Source organism: Trichosurus vulpecula, chromosome 2 (genome assembly GCF_011100635.1).
Source record: "Trichosurus vulpecula isolate mTriVul1 chromosome 2, mTriVul1.pri, whole genome shotgun sequence".
Taxonomy (NCBI): domain Eukaryota; kingdom Metazoa; phylum Chordata; class Mammalia; order Diprotodontia; family Phalangeridae; genus Trichosurus; species Trichosurus vulpecula.
The window spans coordinates 188,989,967-189,010,432 of NC_050574.1; the positions used below are offsets into that span (position 1 = coordinate 188,989,967).

At 37.3% G+C, this 20,466-nt stretch overlaps 1 protein-coding gene across 1 annotated transcript; it reads left to right on the plus strand.

Moving 5' to 3' along the window:
* The first annotated feature begins 705 nt into the window (after nt 1–705).
* LOC118838404 (proteasome maturation protein) lies at nt 706–13,688 on the plus strand. Its single transcript, XM_036745696.1, has 6 exons — nt 706–831; nt 2,507–2,604; nt 3,400–3,460; nt 8,200–8,301; nt 10,441–10,534; nt 12,087–13,688. The coding sequence occupies exons 1-6, from the start codon at nt 829–831 to the stop codon at nt 12,152–12,154; spliced, it is 426 nt and encodes a 141-aa protein (XP_036601591.1). The 5' UTR covers nt 706–828; the 3' UTR covers nt 12,155–13,688.
* Nucleotides 13,689–20,466: the final 6,778 nt, after the last annotated feature.

Genomic DNA, 20,466 nt, shown 5'->3' on the forward strand with positions numbered 1-20,466 from the left:
CAGGGGTTCATGTTCGTCTACAATCTGACTCATCAAGCTGCAATCCTGGACTGACACTTCTGGAAGCCGCTGGATGGATCTCCAAAGGCTGTCAGGCACCGAGCTACGTGGGGGTACTCTCTCTCGTATCTGAATAATGTAACAGCTAGTATGTCTATGGGCTTTGGGATGTTCGTGAAGCACTTCGCAACCCTGGGAGGCAGGTGCTAGAATTATCCTTATTTTACTGACGAGGAAACTGAAGCTAAGAGAGAGGTTAAATCACTGGCCCAGGGCCACACGGACAGTGAGACTGAATTTGAACTCAGGTCTTCACTCCCAAGTCCGGCGTCCTATCCACGGCGCCACCTAGCCGCCTCAAATCAAACCTAAGTCTTCTTTTACCTTTAGCTACAACCTTCTCCCTGTTTCCTCCACCCACGGGTGGGGGGCACTCAGTCCCGGTCTGCACCTCGCACGCGACTGGTCTAAACATAGTTACGAAAGGTCAGGAAGGGGTAACAAGCCTCAGCCGCCCCTCCCTCCCCAACTTTACACAGATGCGCAGGACGCACGCTCGCTCTAACACATGCCTCAGGCCCAAGAGAGCCTCCGGGCTCCTCCCCACGGCCCCCGGGAAGCGCCAAGCGTGGGAGCCTCCGATCACCGCATCTCCCTCAGAACGGCCTGAACCTATTCTTCCTTCCTGGCCCGGTCTGACGCACTTCCGGCGGATGTCGGGCGGGGCGCGGAGGAAGACAGGTCCGCAGCGGAAACGGAAATGGGAATGCGCTGCGTAGCCCTCGGGAAAGAGGAGCCGCGCGGTGGCGGCTGTCAGGCGGAGCGAAGATGGTGAGTATAGTGGCTACGCCGCGCTGGGGGAACCCGAATCTCTCTCTGCGACTTGGGACAATATTGGGTCGTGGCCTTGGCGGCCCGCTTCATAGCTGCCCTTCATAGCTTCCCGAGGTACCGCGGGATGGCGCCGGGACTCGGCGCCCGGCCTGTGCTGATTCATGGGGAGGAGCCTGAGCAGCAGCGGCCGCGGCGGCCATGGCTTTTGTCTTGGCACGGCCTGGGCTTTACTCTTCCCATCGGCCTCCCTCTCGGGGCCTCCGGCCTCAAGCTGGGAAGGACAAAACCGAAAGTGAAATGGGAGGCTGCTAGGTGGCGCAGGGCCTCGAGGCAGAAAGGCCATGTTCAGGTCCAGCCTCTGACAGTAGTTGTATGACCCCGGACAAGTCACTGGACCCCCATTTGCCTCAGTTTCCTTCTCTGTAAAATGAGGATAATAATAGCACCTACCTACTAAAATGACCCAGAGCAAGTCACGTAACCCTGATTTGCCTCGATTTCCTCCCCTGTAAAACGAAGATTTTACAACTACCTTCTAGGGTTGTTGCAAGGATCCAATGAGATAACAAATGTAAAGCCCTTACCATAATGTCTAGCACATAGTAAGCCTACATGGTATAGCCTAGTTACTATATGTATGTGCCTGATATATTTATGTAAGCTGTGTTATTATTAAATATTCTCTCAATTTTTTTTTCCTCCTGTTATGGTTTTCCTAGGGGGTGGAGAAGAGATCCTTCTCTCCCAAACTCTTCAACACCTTCCTCTTTCATAGTTATGACAGTAGAGAGGAAGGGAACTTTTTAAGAAATAAAATAATATTTGATGAGTGAGCAGTGAAAGGGAGGGGTGTGCTGGGTAACTTGGGAAAAGACTGTCATCCATAGAGGAGTTGGATGACTCTAGGTGATGAGGAGCTATTGAAGGTCATGGAGCAGGTTGTCCATTAAAAAGCTTACCTGATTTTTCAGTTTTTATATTGAGATGTTTTTGTGCATGCTAGAAATTACTAACCTATGTAAGGGAGGAAGGACAATATATCAAAGACTAGATTTAGTATAAAATAAAAAATAAACATGGGTTCAAATCCTGATTTTAACACATAATAGCTATATGATGTTGGGCAAGGCATTTATCTTCTCACTGATTCAGGCAACTAAGGCATATAAGTTACTAACAAGTTACCATCTTTTTCATTGAAGGAAATTATACATTAAAACATCACAGATCCAAAAAGAAACAAAACAAAACCTTGCACTAACCAATTTGTAAAACAAAATACTATTAATATGATTTATCTGGTATTTAAATCAATAGGATTTTACCGATACAAAGTAGTTAATAACATCACTAATAGAATAGGTACAATAGGAACTGTTAATGATATAATACTAACCAGATTTAATCTTGTTAACTAATGATTTTAAAAAATTTTCTGCAGAAATAACATATATGTGGTGCTTAAGCAACATAATTTGAAGATAAATTTTATATGACTGCCTGTAATGAAAATTAATTATATCAAACAGTATGATTTTATATATTTCACGGTACAATGTATCTACTAGTCATCTTTTTTTTTTATAGTTAGCACCTTAACCTTTTAAGAAATTAAGCACATAAATTTAACTCATTGCTGATTTGGTAACAACTAATCGTTTCCATTTTGCAGAATACCAGAGGACTTGGATCTCAGCTGAAGGACAGTATTTCAGTTTCTGAACTTTCAGCTAGCGCTCCTTTTGGAAACCATGATATTCTTCGGAGAGGGTATGTCAATAATATTAAGGTTAGCTTTATTGTAATGAAATTATTAGGTGAGAGCCTCAATAAGAAGTTTAGAGTTCAGGCCAAGAGGAAATGGAAAGGAAGAAATGGCTGAGAGAGGCATTACTAAGGAAGTTTTTAAAGGGCTTTAGGATTAATTGAATAGATTTAAGTAGGAGGAGAGCAAAGGATGACTCCAAAGTTTTGAGTCCGGTTGATTGGAAGAATGATGGCACTACAAATAGGAAAGTTCAAGGGGTGAAGAGGCAATTAAATTATTAATTTTTATAGCACATATAAAATGAGTCTTGTAACTTGGCTGTAGTTAACCCTTGACTCTTCATTTATAAGTAAAGAAAAAATGTAAAATGTACCTGGTGGGAGTGACCAGAGATCCCTATTCTCTAGTAATGGAGCTATATAGCGTTGTTGCAGCAAAAAATAACTCCATGGCTGAGGAATTTTTCCATGTGGTATAGCATGAAGATGGGGAAAATACATTTTAAAATATATAGACCTTTATAGAATTCAGAAGCTTAATCAATTTCTTATCTGAAATAATGTTATAACTGAATATTTTTCACAAGATGTCAAATCACCATTAGGAAACTGAGAACTGTTTTGTGCATTCATAAGTCCACTTAGGACAGGTGAGGGGGACGTCTTGTTTTTTAGTTTAAGTGGTTTTTCTGTGATGAATGTGTGTAACCTTCAGAAATGTGCCTTAAAAGTAACATTTTTGTAAGTTATTTTGAATTTTGCATGCTGACTGGTTTAGTCTCTTTTTTACATTTTCAGATTTTCTTGTGTCAAAAATGAACTTTTGCCAAGTCATCCTCTTGAATTATCAGAAAAAAATGTAAGTATATAAATAAATTCATGATTCTCTTATTCTTACCCCATAAATTAAAAATTCACCTGCTAACATTTAACTTATTATGTAATTGTATTAAAGCATTTCCACTGCCAAGGAATAGTCAATAAGCCTTTTATTACTATGTGATAAATAATGTGCTAAGCACTGGTAATACAAAAAAAGGCCAAAACACATGTCACTGTCTTCAGGAGCTCACATTCAAGAGGGCTGGAAGGGGACATATTAAATAAGTGTACATGTAAGAGAGAGACAGAGTAGATGGAAAAAAAATCACAGAAGGCACTAATGGGTAAGGAGGATACACAGAGGGGATAGAGGGATGGATCAGGAAAAACCTCTTGTACAAGGTAGGATTTGATCTGAGTCTTGAAGAAGCCAGGATAGCTAAGAGGCAGAGGGAAAAGGCGGAGCATTCCAGGCCTGGGGGACAGCATAGAGGTGGGGGTTAGTGTGTGTGAGAAGCAACAAACAGGCCAGATTGGGTGGATTGTAATGTGCATAGAGGGGAGGAAAGTTAAGAAGAAGCCATGGTTTTTTGGTTTGTTTTTTTAAGGACTGATTGCTCTGAGTGAACACCTGGAACCTGAGCTACATGGAAAAGTCCAGGGCTTTTCTTTTTTGGGGTCCAGATCCCATTCCCATCACTTCTAAGGCAGCAGATTTCATATTCACATAGCTCTAAGTGTTAAGAAGTTTTCCCTTATATAAAAGCTAATTTTATCTGCTTTTGAAATATTTAAGATTCTTGATCTTTGGTGATTCTGTTCCTTTGTCTTCTTACCTCCAAAATTCCTTTAATTGTTCCTCATGTGCCCAGTACATTTCTCCAGTTTATCAATGCCCTCCCTTCTGACTAGGGCAGAGGACAGTAGCGATATGGTCTGGGGTTGAGGGGTGCTCGAGCCCCCAAAATGCCGACATGCCAGATCCTGCTGAATGGACTCAAGCCTTCTCAGCCAAAGAAAAACGAAGTTTATTAAAGATTCGCCATATTGGGTAGACGGAGCCTGAGCATTTATGAAGCTAATGCCAGCAGGCCAGATTAATCTGAGCTGAGTTAGATTGAATCTGAGCTGAAGAGCCCAGGTTTTAGAGAACTTTAAATGCCAAACGAGTTTATATTTAATCGTGAAGATACTAGAGGTTATGGTGCTCATTGAGCTGGGAGGGAGTAACATGGTCAGACCTGTGCTTTAGGAAGAACCACTTTGGCAGCAGAAGAGTGGATAGTTTGCAGTGGGAAGAGGTTTGAAGAATGAATACTAATTAGAAGACTATTGCAGTAGTCAAGTGAGAGGTGATGCAAGCCTATATGAGACACTATATTAGCTATGTGAGTGGAGAGAAGACAGCAGATGTTATAAAGATAGAAACTACAAGATCTGACACCATTGGATATATGATGAGAGAGTATAGAGTTGAGGATGGTAAAGTTGTAAGCCTGGATGCCTAGGAAGATAGTGGTTCGACAGTAACGTGTGGAAAGAAAACTGGAAAGGGGCTGTTTCAGGGGGAAAGATAGTGAGTTCTATTTTGAACATGTTGTTTTGAGATTCTTATGTTCAGCTCAAGATGTCAAAAAGGCAATTGGTAATGTGGAACTCAGAAAAGAAGGAGCTAGATATATAAATCTGGGAATCCTCTGCATAGAAGTGATCATTGAATCCATGGGAATTGATGAAATCACCAAATGAAGAGTGTAGAGAGAGAATTAGAAAAGAGGCCCAGGTCAGAACCTTGGGGGATATGCCTGGTACGTGGGTATGACTTGGATAAAGAGCTAACAAAATAGACTGAGTAGTTGTCAAATAAGCAAGAAGAAAACAGTGTTGGGAAACTTAAGAGAGTATCCAGCATGGGAGGGTGATGAATGATCAGTGAAATGATAAATTTTCTGAGTTGACACAATATTGCATGGATGCTTACTTTCTACTGACTTTAGCTTCATTTTATCCTTATCCTTTAATTTATTAAACAGTATTATTGTTTAATATTGTTTGTTGGGTACTTGGGATAGGGATAGGGCCTCTTATCTGTGACTTTATTGATCTAAGGAACTACTTGCTGAGGAAAATTTCTCTATCAGAAGACTTAGCCCTTCTCAGCAATACAAGGACTTAAAACAATTCCAAAGGACTCATGATGGAAAATACCATCCACATCCAGAGAAAGAACTATGGAATCTGAATGCAGAGCGAAGCAGACTATTTGCTTTGCTTTGTTTTGTTTTCTTTCTCGTGGTTTCTCCCCTGTTATAATTCTCCTGTACAACATGACTAATGTGCAAAAAAAAAAAAAATTCTTTATCAGTGCAAATCTGTACTTTGCCTGAAACTTAGTCTTAAGAGAGTTAGTTGCCTGAGCATTGTTGAGAGTTTTAAGTGACTTGCCCAGGGTCTTATAGTTAGTCTACAGGTATATGTGCTGGACTGTACATGTTAAAGATGAGAGATAAACCTAGGTCTTCTGACTGCAATACTAGTTGTCTTATTACCTGTGCTATGCCATTTTTCTGGAAATAAAAAGTAAAAAAATGTGACAGTCTGCCTTCAAGGAGCTTAGATTGGGAGGTAGTCAAGAGTTTAGTCCTGCTCTTATATTTTTCCTACTCACAGAGGTTAATCTACCATGCCAAATTTAATTATCTCTTTTCTGTTATTGAGACTAAAATGTATCTCTCTAGCCTTGTTTTTTTCTACCGGGCTCCTCTCCTACACTTCAAAATGAGTATATCTAAAACTGAAGTGATATTTTCTCCAAAACACACCAATACTCGATGGCCAGCACTGTAGTGAAAAGTTTCTTCTAATTTAACTAGCTTGGTTCTTAAACTATGAATTTATATTCCAGGTTTGGGCTTGCATTGTTCTGAGATGGCCCTTAAATTCAGGGCCACCTTTATGCCACAATGAAACTTTTGAAAGGGACTCTGATAAGGAACAGTGTGAGAGGACAGTGCCTGGCACATACCCACTTAGTAAATATCTACAAAAAGACAAAAACAATTTCAAACAATAGAAATACAATGCCTTGATAAAAGGCAAGTCCCTCTATGCGTTTCAGACCACACATCTGGAGTTATTGTGTGGAGTTTTGGTAACCACATTTTACAAACTTAAAAGAAAATAACCAAAAGAAAGTGATTAAGATGAAGAAGGAGCTGGAAAACATCACATGAAGAATAACTGAAGGAACTTGAGATGTTTGGTTTGGAAAATAGAAGACTAGAGAGGGAATATGACAATTGTCTTCAGCTGTGTGAAGGAGTATCATGTGACAGGAAGTAGACTCTCTTATTTCAGAAATAAGAACTAGAACCCATAGCTGGATGGTCCAGGGGACTTTCCTTTTAGAAAGGTCCAACACTGGGAAAAGTAACTGCAAATTACTGAGCTCCCTTCACTAAGAGTGCTTGGCTAGAGGGTGACTTCTACCAAGGTTGCAATGGGAAAATTTTCTTAGGTAGCTTATGCTAGATGACTTCTCATTCCCTTCAAACTTAGATTCTATAACTTACACCTCATCAGTGCAGTAGACACCTGACTGGTCTTCTGATCTCTAGTATCTCATCATTTAAATTCATGCTGCTTGATGTAGGGTCACACAGAAGGGAACTTATCTATGGCTTATCCTAGGCAGTAGTATGAAGCATAGTTAAGTTAAATGACATGGGAGTGTCAGAGATGATATTTGAACCTGACTGTTCCTGATCCTGAACCTAATCTTATGTAGTATGCCATGATTCCTCTACATATATGCATGTATACATATACAGAAGAGATTACTATAGCTATATTTTTGTTATTATGCTGTGACTTCTCAATTAGATTGTAAGCTCTTTGAGGACAGATATGTCTTACTGTACTCTACATCACTTGGCACAGCACTGCATATATTAGGTTCTGAGTAAATATTTCTTGCTAACATCAGTTGCTAACCTTTCCATGATAGATAAAATCTTGAAAAGTTTTGTATAAATTAAATTTTTGCAAATAAAAGACAATATACAAAACTAATATTAGTAAGAGTTTTGTGTTTAAAGGAATCTAGTAACATAACAAGTATTCAATAATTGCTTGTTGAATAGATGAAGGAATAAATGAATGAATGTTTCTGAAACTCATAGAAATTTCTATGTAATTGTCATTTGTATTCGTTCAAGAGCAGTTCAAGAAAAAGTTGCTATTTGAAAAAGATGTGTAGTCTTTTGCACTACTTCAAAAAATTAGCTAAAATTTTGAGACAGTTAAATAGATATGACAGTATATCCTCTTGTGAAATTGTCATTTATTTTTTAGAAACTATTTAAATTTTTTTCTCTCAAAGTGTAATTTTTGCTAAATATACTTTTTTTTGGTGGGAGGAGCACTGTGTCAACAAAGGTTTCTGATGACCTTTGGGCAACAGTCCTCACCTGTAAATGGAAGTACCTTTACATAATGTGAACAAAACTCACACTTTACCACCTTTATAGATCACAATTTCATCTAACACCTTTGCCTAAAGTGAGACTTTACCTGCATTTGTTGCCAAATAAATAGATCTATTAAATATGTGTGTAAAAATATTTGAATTTTTAAGGGATTAAAATAATTATTTTTTGCAATTATTTTATTTCATTTATGATGAATGATATGTCTAATTCAAGTAGAATTTCACATGCATTCACCAATGTCTCTTGAAAAACTCAAGCAACATTTTAATATGCTTGTCTCTTGTAGTTCCAGCTCAATCAGGATAAAATGAATTTTTCCACACTGAGAAATATCCAAGGCCTATATGCTCCCCTGAAGTTACAGATGGAATTCAAGGCAGTGAAACAGGTTTGTTTATCTCAGCAGTGGATTTTCTGCCTTATTCTTTGAAAAAATTGAGAATTGAGTTATTTCACCTCCAGCATTCGTTTCTTCCATGAGTCAGTATCATTTAATTACACCCTCTTTTGGGATAAGATTTTGACAATATTTAGGGGCTAAATTATACTCACTGCCATTTTGTTTTCTCTTCTGCCTATTAAACACTTTTTCCCCCCTTAAAACTAAAGCTATTTTCTTTCAATTAAAATTAGCCTCAAGTTATCTATACTTGACCTGATGTTGCTTTCATTTTCTTCATAGATTATTGATTACGACTTGGATAGCAACAATATACATCAGGGTTAGGAAATGTTGGTACTCATTAAACTCCAAAATCCTAATTCCCCATTAACTGAGTGACATTTAGAACTCTCCTCCTTATATATTAAAACTGGTGTATGCTTTTGTCATTTTGCCTATTCTGACATCCCTTTCACAAGTCCTGTCACAAATGCCTTTTCTGTTAGAATTCCTCTTCTCATAGCCTTGATTAGGTTATCTCTTGCAGGTCACAAGATTCAAAGCATTATTCTTAAGCTGTGTCACTGTCCACGTAGGATAACAATAGTACAGAATTCTATGGTATGTCCAGGTATTATTGTCTTCTTCCAGTAACAGTGTAGTTTAGCCTCGCCAGCTTCTTCCCTTCTCCATACCCTCCCTTTACATCTCTTGTTGGGAGCAGTGTATTTTGAACTAGAGCATTTCAGTTCAAGTTCTAGTTCTGGAACTTAACTCCTCTGTGATTTGGGGGCAGCTTACTCATCCACTCTTTTCTCATTTCTAAAGGGAAGATTTTGGAATCTGGGACTTTTAAGGTCTCTTCCAATTCTAGGTCCTATGATATTTCTCTATCAGAACACTGTTGAGTCACCTCCTTTTTTCATCCATCTCCTAATTCTTTTTCCTTAGTCACTAAGACTTCCGTACGCCATGCATCCAGACCTATTTTTACTATGTCCTTTAACCCACCATTATATTCCTTGGTTCCTATTTTCATCACCATAGCCTGGTGATCATGCATAAGCAGACCCTATTAGGGCACCCATAGTTCTATTGACTTCTGTCCTTTGTCACTCAGGATACTTCTGGGGGGAGGGGAATAGAGTGGCATTAAAAGTTGATGGGATCTTAGAGACACCTGGTGAAATGTATTTTTGTGTAGTGGTTCATAGTATCTGGGGAAAATGTCAGCATAAGTTCTAATTAAAGATATTAGGAAGCTAATAAAGAAAAGAAAAAATAGTAAAAATTTTGATTTTGCTATATTAAAAAGTTAGTCATTTTTTACTAATGGCAAACAGCCCTTTGCTGTTTATGCCTAATTACCATGTTACATAATAACAGTTGTGTAAATCATTAAATATGCCTGTTTAACTTCTGTAAGTCTTAAATTACAAACATGAACCAAGTTCATGCACGTTCATTCCTTCTCCATTGTTACTCGTGGTTGTCTATTCACAAATTAAACATTAATGAGATCACTATTTCTAAGCTGCAACATCTCTTAAAGGGTCCTATGCACCTTTCCTTTTGTATATTTAATGGTACAAAACAATATGCCTACCAGCAAGTGACATTTCATTTGCACAAATTCTGTAGAATTGTTGGGGGCACAATGCACAGAAGTAGTATGGCTGTCATCATATTTGTTTATTCTTAGACTTTACTTGATAGCATTTCATTCATAGCATGTGAATATCAATTGTCAGATCGGACTGATAGACAAAGAGGAGAGCCAACTTTGACAGTAGATAACTATAAACAAAAAGCTACAGTTTTGTATTTTAGCAGTATTTTCTGACATTTTTATCCTATTGCTAAAATCCAATTGTGAAATCATTTTCTTAACTCTTTTCTTGTATCTTCGTGTGAAAGACAATTTGATGTATTTTTAGCTTTCATTTAATAGAATTAAGCACCTATTATGATGAGTGAGCTGCTAGGAAATAGAAGGAAAGAGACAGTGCACTTTAAGTGAATGTTTTCCTTGGCAGGTTATAGCATTTTTAGGTAACATATAATTGTACAACCACATTTTCCCTTGGATTGTAGTACTTTGTGTTGTTTTATATTTTTTTCCCCTTCACACCATATCTCTTGCAGGTCCAGCGTCTTCCATTTCTTCAGAGCTCGAACCTCTCTCTGGATATTTTGAGGGGTAATGATGAGAGTATTGGATTTGAAGATATTCTTAATGGTAAGTATATTGTCATATATACCAGAGATTAAAAAATTAAATCAACTTTTACTGCTTTCAAATCAGTTTAATCTATGTACATTTTTATCAAGCACATTTTCATTATAATCTTAAGCATTAAGTTGTATGCTTAGGTATATCGCACGGTTAGCAACAGAGTTAATAAATATTAGCAAGAAAAATGGCATAGGAACAAATGGAGTAAAATTCCTTTTTTATATTTTTTTCATTAAATTTATTTATTTTTAGTTTACAACATTCAGTTCCACAAGCTTTTGAGTTTTAAATTTTCTCCCCCTCCTGAATAAAATTCTTTTTGAAAAGAAAGGCTTTTATTTTTCTTCTTAGTGACTTTCTGAAATTCTGTAAGCATGATAGGGTACAGGGAGAAAATACATCATTTTTACCAAGTTTCCCCAAACAGTGCTATTGTTCTTGCATGTAAGTGACTTTTGTCAAAGAACAATATAGCCAACATCCTCTACTGTTTCTGGGGCCCAGGAGAATAAACAAATATGATGATAGCCATACTACTTCTGTGCATTGTGCCCCCAACAGTTCTATAGAAACAGACAAACGAATTCTAATTGGATTGCATCAGTTTTGCTTTGCTGCTGATATCCGGTGAGGAAGTGCTGTGGACACAACAGCAGCATAGTTAAGGGATCTTTTTCTTTGAGAATCTTCCCTACAGGAATTTCTTAAATGCAGGAAAAACTAAGGTCTCAGACTCTGTTAAACTTCCTATTACAGTGAAAGGAGAAAGTTTAGTTCTGATGCTTTCTTTCATTATATAAAAGCATTTATTTAAAACTCCGTAACTTTGTGATTTTGAAGGCTGAGTGAAGTGATAACTATTATGAGCCATGTAATGAGGATTTATTTCCATTAGCCCCAAATACTATATAAAACATGTAAGTTATAATGAATAATTTTATAGGAAACAAATGTAGAATTTTTCTGTGTGTTCTAAATGGGGAGGAGCACAGTGATAACTCAGTGTCACCTCCACTGGTAACCAGGGTCACTTAAGTCCTACTTCAGTGCTTTTGTATGGAGGTGACGCCAGGTTCTTGAAAGCTTCTTACAGCATCGTGATATGGTAGGAGTGTTGGTCTGAGAGTCAGAGGACCTGGGCTTAAAATCCCCTTTTGTTCCCTAGTTGTGTGACATTGGATAAGTGCTCCAGACCTTATTGTCCGTATAAGGGAGCTGGAAAGTGCTGCGTTTTAGAAGACCTGGGTGCAAGTCTTGGCTCTGTGCAATCTTGGACAAATCATCCTTTCTGGGGCTTTACTTTCCTCATGTCTAAAATGAGGGCACTGAATTAGCGGACCTGTGATCTCAATTTTAACATTCAGTGAAAGTTCAGCTTCTGGTCTCTGTTGAGTGTGAGTTATATAATAGAAGACAGTGTCAGAACGAGTAATGATCAGTGTGTGGGTTAGAGTTAGTACAAGTTTGGAAAGTACTTAGCATAGGAAAGCAAGCATGAATGTTTCATTGTGGTTCTTTTTTGAGGCTACATTAATTATTTTTCATTGTTTTTTAGATCCATCACAAAGTGAAATAATGGGAGAACCACACATGATGGTGGAATACAAACTTGGTTTACTGTAAGAGAAATATGTTGCTAATGAAAATAGAGGAACAGCATCTTGCTTATAGTTGTCTTTTTATTGTGATTTGATGTGTATAACGTGAAAAGTACTGATATTTACATAACTGTTCTTATGGCTAATATGCCCTATCAGTAATTTGAATTTGTTTGGTCCGTGTTGTACTATTATTATGTCCATGTTATTTTGAGGAACTGAATATTTTAAAGTGAGACAGTAAGAAAAACTGAACTTTAGTTCTTAAATATGGAGAACAAATTTTTGTTGTATATTTAGAGGGATCATCATAAGAGCATAAAACAGGTGTTCTAATTAACCTCATTTTGTTATATCATCTTTGCATTGACACCCCACTGGTTTGAACATAGACCACCTACACACTTAAAATAAAATCTCTTAGGAAAAAAAATATCTATTTGGAGACAAAGCCCTCCAACCCTGTAACTTTAACAGGCTTTGCTTAGCAGAGGAAGAGACCGACACCACTCTTCTCTGTTTTTGTGTAACAATTGTCAAATCTGAAGCTAATCTGAGCAGAATTCCAGTTCCTATTTGAATTAGTACTTAAATTTCTAATTGGAGGAAAGATTAAGGCCTTTCCAAATTGGGAGGGGGAAGGCAAAAAGGTGCAATTCTTTGAAATCAGAAAAAGAGGTTTCCCATTCCTCCAAACATCTGTTCCAGGCGTGGGCACCTGGTGGCCTCAAGGCTGCCAATTCTCCACCCCTAGATTCAATCAAAGGAACATGGAAATAGTAACTGACTAGACAAGGGCCCATTTTCAGATAAGACATGGATTGCTTCAGATATAATTGTGAGAAAACTCCTTGCATCAGTCTTTGGATTTGACTGAGTTTCTGGTAACCTAGGTCCTTAATTAAAACTCTAAAGCAACAGGTAGAAGTGGTCCAGCTTCCCAGTCACGCAGGGCTAAATCCAAACGGTGCAATAAAGTTTTCTCACAGTTCCCATCCCCACCCTTAAATTCAATCAGAGGAACATGGAAATAGCAGTTGACTAGACAAGGGCCCGTTTTTAGATAAGACATGGATTGCTTGAGATGTTAATTGTGAGAAAACTCCTTGCATCAATCTTTGGATTTGACTGAGTTTCTGGTAACCTAGGTCCTTAATTAAAACTCTAAAGCAACAGGTAGAAGTGGTCCAGCTTCCCAGGCACTCAGGGCTAGATCCAAACAGTGCAATAAAGTTTTCTCACAATTCCCATCCTAAGTTTTCTCACAGGATAGAAATTGGACTAGACCCATAATTAAATAGAAAGGGAACTGAGCTAGATCCAGAATTGAGTCACAAGATGGAGTCAGTGTAGTTCACTCAATTCCCACATTATTAGACATGTCTGTGCACCGCCATCGTTCATTTTATTAAGTGTTCAGTCTAGGACTTCCTTTGTGTTTCTCTTTTGCTTTTGTAAGTTGCATCCAGATTCAAGTTATTTTATAAAAAAATAAATTGTACTGTACGGTTTAAAATCTGGGAAAACAGGAAAATCCATAATAAAAATATTCCAAATTATCTGTAAGACTTCAGTCTGGTTTTTTTTAAACCCTGTAGGGGGGTGTAGGAGAAAGTAAATTACATCCCAAGAAAGAAATCATTTGGAATCTAACAACAAAGATGGGATAAAACTTGGGGATCCTGTAGTTTTAACAATGAGAAGCAAAATGCAGGCAGCGGTTTGTTTGTTCCTCCTCTGGGGCATCTTGTTGACAGTTCCTTAAGTCTTATTGTTAGCACTCCCTGAAAGGCCTTGCATCCTATATCTATCTGCTTTAAGAAACACTTTTCCATTGATTTTTGTGCTTTTTGGTGTCTGTAGTTCCTACTGGAATCACAAACTCTGAAACATCTGTAGGAATATGTGCTTTAAATATGGTAAAAATAGACTTGGAGTCAGGAAGACCCAAGTTCAAATTCTGCCTTAGACACCTTACTAGATAATGTTATGTGTTCGATCCACACCGTCCTTGGGTAAATCACTTAACCTCTACTTGCCTTAGTTTTCTCATCTGTGCAAGGGGGATAATAATAGCACTGCCCTCCTAGGGTTGTGAGATTCAAATGAGGTAACATAAGTACTTTGCAAATCTCAAAGTACATGTGTTATTAGCTATGTCATTATCATTATTATTATTAATTCTATTCTTAAGCCTGCAGAACTTGATGGTATCACCCCATTTATCTTATGCCTGTCCCTATTAAGGCCTACGAAAACTTTTTCAGCAAAGTAGTGTCCACGACCATTGCTCTGTACAATTCTTACATAATTCAAAATTTTTAAAAATTTGTATTAACATTTTCAAAATAAATGAGAAGTGAAGTGGATTTGCTACTTTGTGGGGAATTAGACATTTATCATGGGCCAAAAACAGAACCAATAATGTAAAAGGTAGGCTAAGATAGAAAAGGGCATCGTTGGCAGGTAGGGTGGTCTGTATCTGCATTTTTAACTCTGGATTTCTCAGGAAGCTTTAATCAAATACACCAGACAATTATACTATTTTAGAACACTGAGGGAGGTTGATTCAATTCAGTAGTTGAATTAAGTCAGTCAGCATTTTCTAAATTTTTAATTACATCAGGCAAAATAAATAGTTTTCACTGTTTCATCTGACTTGAATCTGACAGAATCAGTACTTAAATTCTGAGTTCAGTCTACAATTTGGATTCTTGAAGCAAGACAGCCAGGAGCACAGATATTAGCTGTTTGTCCCTGATGCAATTTATGCTGTCTGCCTCAATTTCCTCACCTGCAAAACAGATAATAATAGCACCTACCTCCCATGGTTAAAGCATTTTGCAAATCCTGAAGTGTTATATAAATGCTTAGCTACTATTATTGTTAACTGCCTTGATTACAATTTCCATTATCAGTCAGCTGTGTAGACTTTCTTCAATACCTTTTAAGTCTGAACATACTGAAAGTTTGGAGACATTTTTAAGAACATCATTTTCAGGCCATTTAAGGTGAGATAAAATCTTCCCCTTCTTCCCCATGTAAAGTTTGGTTGCAGATCATTTTTACACTTGGATTTATCACAAGAACCAGTGGGTGTGCTTTGTCAGCTGTACCTTGTCCTCTTGCTTATTTTGAGGGTCATGACCTCGTGGAATTAGGACAAGAACATAGATTGTTCATCTGTGACCAGAATCAGTTTCCCTGGTCATGGAGAGGCTATGGCTTCATTTGAGCAGAGCTTGGAAGTCAGGTATAACCTGATTTAAGCTTAGCTAGTATTATTTATGTTCAGAACAGTGAAACCACAAGTTTATTTCACACACTGGACATCTATGAGGAAAGTTCACTGCTAGGTGATATATTACCAGTGTGGTTATTAAATTTGTAACAAGTACAAATGTGTTGCCTAGTAGTTACTGTGTGGTTATAATGTGTTAAGTCCTATACACCATAGTAAACATCACTAAAGGAAGATGAATTAACATTACTATCCCCAGAGGTTGGTTACTCTTTGGGCTATCCCAAAAGTCCCACTGAAGTTTCAAGCTTCAGTAACTATAGAAGTATACATGCTACAAACTTAGAAAAAATATCAGCTGAAAATTTAATTATATTTAAATTTCTTTTGTGAATTTTTAATAATTTAATTTTAACAAGACAGTTCATCCTGTCATTACATTGCATTTCAGACAGTTTGTGGATGACACTTTTTTAAAAATTTAATTTATTTGGTATTTTTAGTTTTCAGCACTGATTTTCACAAGAGTTTGAATTACAAATTTTTTCCCCATTTCTACCCTCCCCCCACTCCAAGATGGCATATGTTCTGGTTGCCCCATTCCTCAGTCAGCCCTCCCTTCTGTCACCCCACTCCCCCTTGCCCTATCCTCTTTTCCCTTACTTTGTTGCATAGCAAGACAAATTTCTATGCCCCATTGCCTGTATATCTTACTTCCTAGCTGCATGCAAAACTTTTTCTTTGAACATCTTCTTTTAAAATTTTGAGTTCCAAATTCTCTACCCTTTTATCTCCCCACCCACCCTTCCTGAGAAGGCAAGCAATTCAACTTAGGCCACATGCGTATCATTATGCAAAACCCTCCCACAATACTCATGTTGTGACAGACTAACTATATTTTGCTCCTTCCTATCCTATCCCCCTTTATCCAATTTTCTCTCTTGACTCTGTCCCTTTTCAAAAGTGTTTGCTTTTGATTATCTCCTCCCCCTATTTGGCCTCCCTTCTATCACCCCCCCCCCTTTTTGATTTCCTTCATCCTTTCCTGTGGGCTAAGATACCTAATTGAGTGTGTATATTATTTCCTCCTCAGGTCAAATCCAATGAGAGCAAGATTCACTCATTCCCCCTTACCTTCCCCCTCTTCCCTCCCAACAGAACTGCTGTTTTTTGCCACTTTTATGCAGGATAATTTGCCCCATTCTATCTCTCCCTATCTCCCTCTCTCAATATATTCCTCTCTCATCCCTTAATTTGATTTTATTTTTTTAGATATCATCCCTTCATATGCAACCCACCCTGTGCCCTTTGTCTATATACATATATATATGTGTGTGTGTATATATATATATATATATTCCCTTTAGCTACCCTAATACTGAGGTCTCATGAATTATACACATCATCTTTCCATGTAGGAATGTAAACAAAACAGTTCAACTTTAGTAAGTCCCTTGTGATTTCTCTTTCTTATTTACCTTTTCATGCTTCTCTTGATTCTTGTGTTTGAAAGTCAAATTTTTTATGTAGCTCTGGTCTTTTCACTGAGAAAGCTTGAAAGTCCTCTATTTTATTGAAAGTCCTCTATTTTATTGAAAGTCCATATTTTGCCTTGGAGCATTATACTCAGTTTTGCTGGGTAGGTGATTCTTGGTTTTAATCCTAGCTCCAATGACCTCCAGAATATCATATTCCAAGCCCTTCGATCCCTTAATGTAGAAGCTGCTAGATCTTGTGTTATTCTGATTGTGTTTCCACAATACTCAAATGGTTTCTTTCTGGTTGCTTGCAGTATTTTCTCCTTGATCTGGGAACTCTGGAATTTGGTGACAATATTCCAAGGAGTTTTCTTCTTGGGATCTTTTTCTGGAGGTGATCAGTGGATTCTTTCAATTTCTATTTTACCCTCTGGCTCTAGAATATCAGGGCAGTTTTCCTTGATAACTTCTTGAAAGATGATATCTAGGCTTTTTTTTTGATCATGGCTTTCAGGTAGTCCAATAATCTTTAAATCATCTCTCCTGGATCTCTTTTCCAGGTCAGTGGTTTTTCCAATGAGATATTTGACATTGTCTTCCATTTTTCATTCCTTTGGTTCTGTATAATAATATCTTTATTTCTCATAAAGTCACTAGGTTCCACTAATTTTTAAGGTAGTGTTTTCTTCAGTGGTCTTTTGGACCTCCTTTTCCATTTGGCTAGTTCTACATTTCAAGGCATTCTTCTCCTCAGTGGCTTTTTGGAGCTCTTTTGCCATTTGAATTAGTCTATTTTTTAAGGTGTGGTTTTCTTCAGTATTTTTGAGGGTCTTCTTTAGCAAGTCATTGACTTGTTTTTCATGGTTTTCTCACATCACTCTCATTTCTCTTCAATTTTTCCTCTACTTCCCTAACTTGCTTTTCCAAATCCTTTTTGAGCTCTTCCATGGCCTGAGACAAGTTCATGGTTTTCTTGGAGGCTTTTGATGTAGGCTTTTTTTTTTGAAGATTTATGCTTTTCTTTTTTTTTTTTAATTTTTTTTTATTTTTAGTTTACAACACACGGTTCTACATAATTTTGAGTTCCAGATTTTCTTCCCTCCCTCCCCAAGATGGCATGAAATCCCATATAACTTCCATGTATAACTTCACATTGAATTAATTTACACACTAGTCAAGTTGTGGAGAAGAATTATGACCAATGGAATGAATAATAAGAAAGAAGAAACAGAACCAAAAAAAAAAAAACCACAACCCAAAAACAAAAGAGAAAAAGGCGAGCATGAAGTGTGCCTCAATCTGCATTCATATTTCATAGTTCTTTCTCTGGATGTAAATAACATTCTCCATCATGAGTCCTTAAGGAGTTGTCTTTGTACCTTGTGTTGCTGAGACGAGCAAAGACTGTCAGGGTTAGTCCTCACAGAATGCATATATCTGTGGTTGTGTATAATGTTCTCCTGGCTCTGCTCTACTCACTCAGCATTATGTCGTGTAGGTTTTTCCAGGTTGTTATGAAGTCCGTATCATCCCCATTTCTTACAGCACAATAGTATTCCCTTTTATATACCACAGCTTGTTTAGCCATTCCCCAATTGATGGGCATCTCTTTGATTTCCAATTCTTAGCTACCACAAAAAGAGCTGATATAAATATTTTTGTACATATGGGTCCTTTTCCCACTTGTGTGATCTCTTTGGAACACAACCCTAGAAGTGGTATTGCTGGGTCAAAGGGTATGAACATTTTTATAGCCCTTTGGGCATAGTTCCAAATTGCTCTCCAAAATGGCTGGATCAGTTCACAACTCTACCAACAATGTAACAATGTTCCAATTTTCCCACATCCTCTCCAGCATTTATCATTTTCCTGTTTTGTTATTTTAGCCAATCTGACAGGAGAGATATGACATCTAAGAGTTGTTTTGATTTGCATTTCTCTAATCAGTAGTGATTTTGAGCATTTTTTCATAGGCCTGTAGATATCTTTAATTTCTTCCTCTGAAAACTGTCTGTTCATGTCCTTTGACCATTTCTCAATTGGGGAATGACTTGTGTTTCTATATATTTGGTTCAGTTCCCTATATATTTTGGAAATGAGGCCTTTATCAGTGACACTAGTTGTAAAGATTTTCTCCCAATTTTCTGCTTCCCTCCCAATCTTTGTTGCATTGGCTTTTTTTTGTACAAAAACATTTCAATTTAACATAATCAAAATTATCCATTTTGCATTTTGTAATGCTCTCTATGTCTTGTTGGGTCATGAATTCTTTTCTTTTCCATAAATCTGATAGGTAAACTATTCCTTGCTCTCCCAAATTGCTTATAGTTTCAGTCTTTCTTCCTAAATCATGAACCCATTTTGACTTTATTTTGGTATATGGTGTAAGATACTGGTCTGTGCCCAGTTTCTGCCCTACCATTTTCCAATTTTCCCAACAGTTTTTGTGAAATAGTGAATTGTTAGCCCAGAAGCTGGCCTCTTTGGGTTTATCAAAGAGTGGATTGCTATAGTCATTGACTTCTCCATCTTGTGTACCTATCCTATTCCACTGATCCACAAGTCTGTTTCTTAGCCAGTACCAGGTAGTTTTGATGACTGCTGCTCTATAATACTGTTTAATATCTGGTATGGCTAGGCCACCTTCTCTAGCTTTTCTTTTTATTGATACCCTAGATATTCTAGACCTCTTGTTCTTCCAGATGAATTTTGTTATTATTTTATCCAGCTCTGTAAAATAATTTTTTGGTAGTTTGACTGGTATGGCACTGAATAGATAGATTAATTTAGTTAAAATTGTCATTTTTATTATATTAGCTCGGCCTAACCATGAGCAACTGATATTTTTCCATTTATTTAGATCTGACTTTATTTACGTGGAAAGTGTTTCATAATTACATTCATATAGGCCCTGGGTTTGTCTTGGCAGATAAACTCCCAAATATTTTATAATGTCTACAGTAACTTTGAATGGAATTTCTCTTTCTATCTCTTGCTGTTGGGCTTTCTTAGTAATGTATAGGAATGCTGAGGATTTATGTGGGTTTATTTTACATCCTGCAACTTTGCTAAAGTTGTTTATTATTTCAAGTAGTTTTTTACTTGATTCTCTAGGATTCTCTAAGTAAATCATCGTATCATCTGCAAAAAGTGATAATTTAGCTTCTTTGCCTATTCTAATTTCTTCAATTTCTTTTTCTTCTCTTATTGCTAGAGCTAACATTTCTAGTACCAAATTGAATAATCGGGGTGATAATGGACATCCTTGTTTCACCCCTGATCTTATTGGGAATGCATCTCCCCATTACAAATAATCCTTGCTGATGGTTTTAGGTAGATGCTATTTATAATTTTAAGGAAGACTCCATTTATTTCTATGCTTTCTAGTGTTTTTTAATAGGAATGGGTGTTGTATTTTGTCAAAGGCTTTTTCTGCATCTATTGAGATGATCATATGATTTCTGCTAGTTTTGTTGTTGATATGGTCAATTATGCTAATCGTTTTCCTAATATTGAATCAGTCTTGCATTCCTGGAATAAATCCTACCTGGTCATAGTATATTATTCTGGTAACAAGTTGCTGCAATCTTTTTGCTAATATTTTATTTAAAATTTTTG

Bases quoted from the DNA above. Each gene is read 5' to 3' on its own strand.
- LOC118838404 (XM_036745696.1), top strand. The intron at 8,302-10,440 runs GTTTGTTTATCT...TATCTCTTGCAG, and splicing joins AATTCAAGGCAGTGAAACAG to GTCCAGCGTCTTCCATTTCT. The intron at 10,535-12,086 runs GTAAGTATATTG...ATTGTTTTTTAG, and splicing joins ATTTGAAGATATTCTTAATG to ATCCATCACAAAGTGAAATA.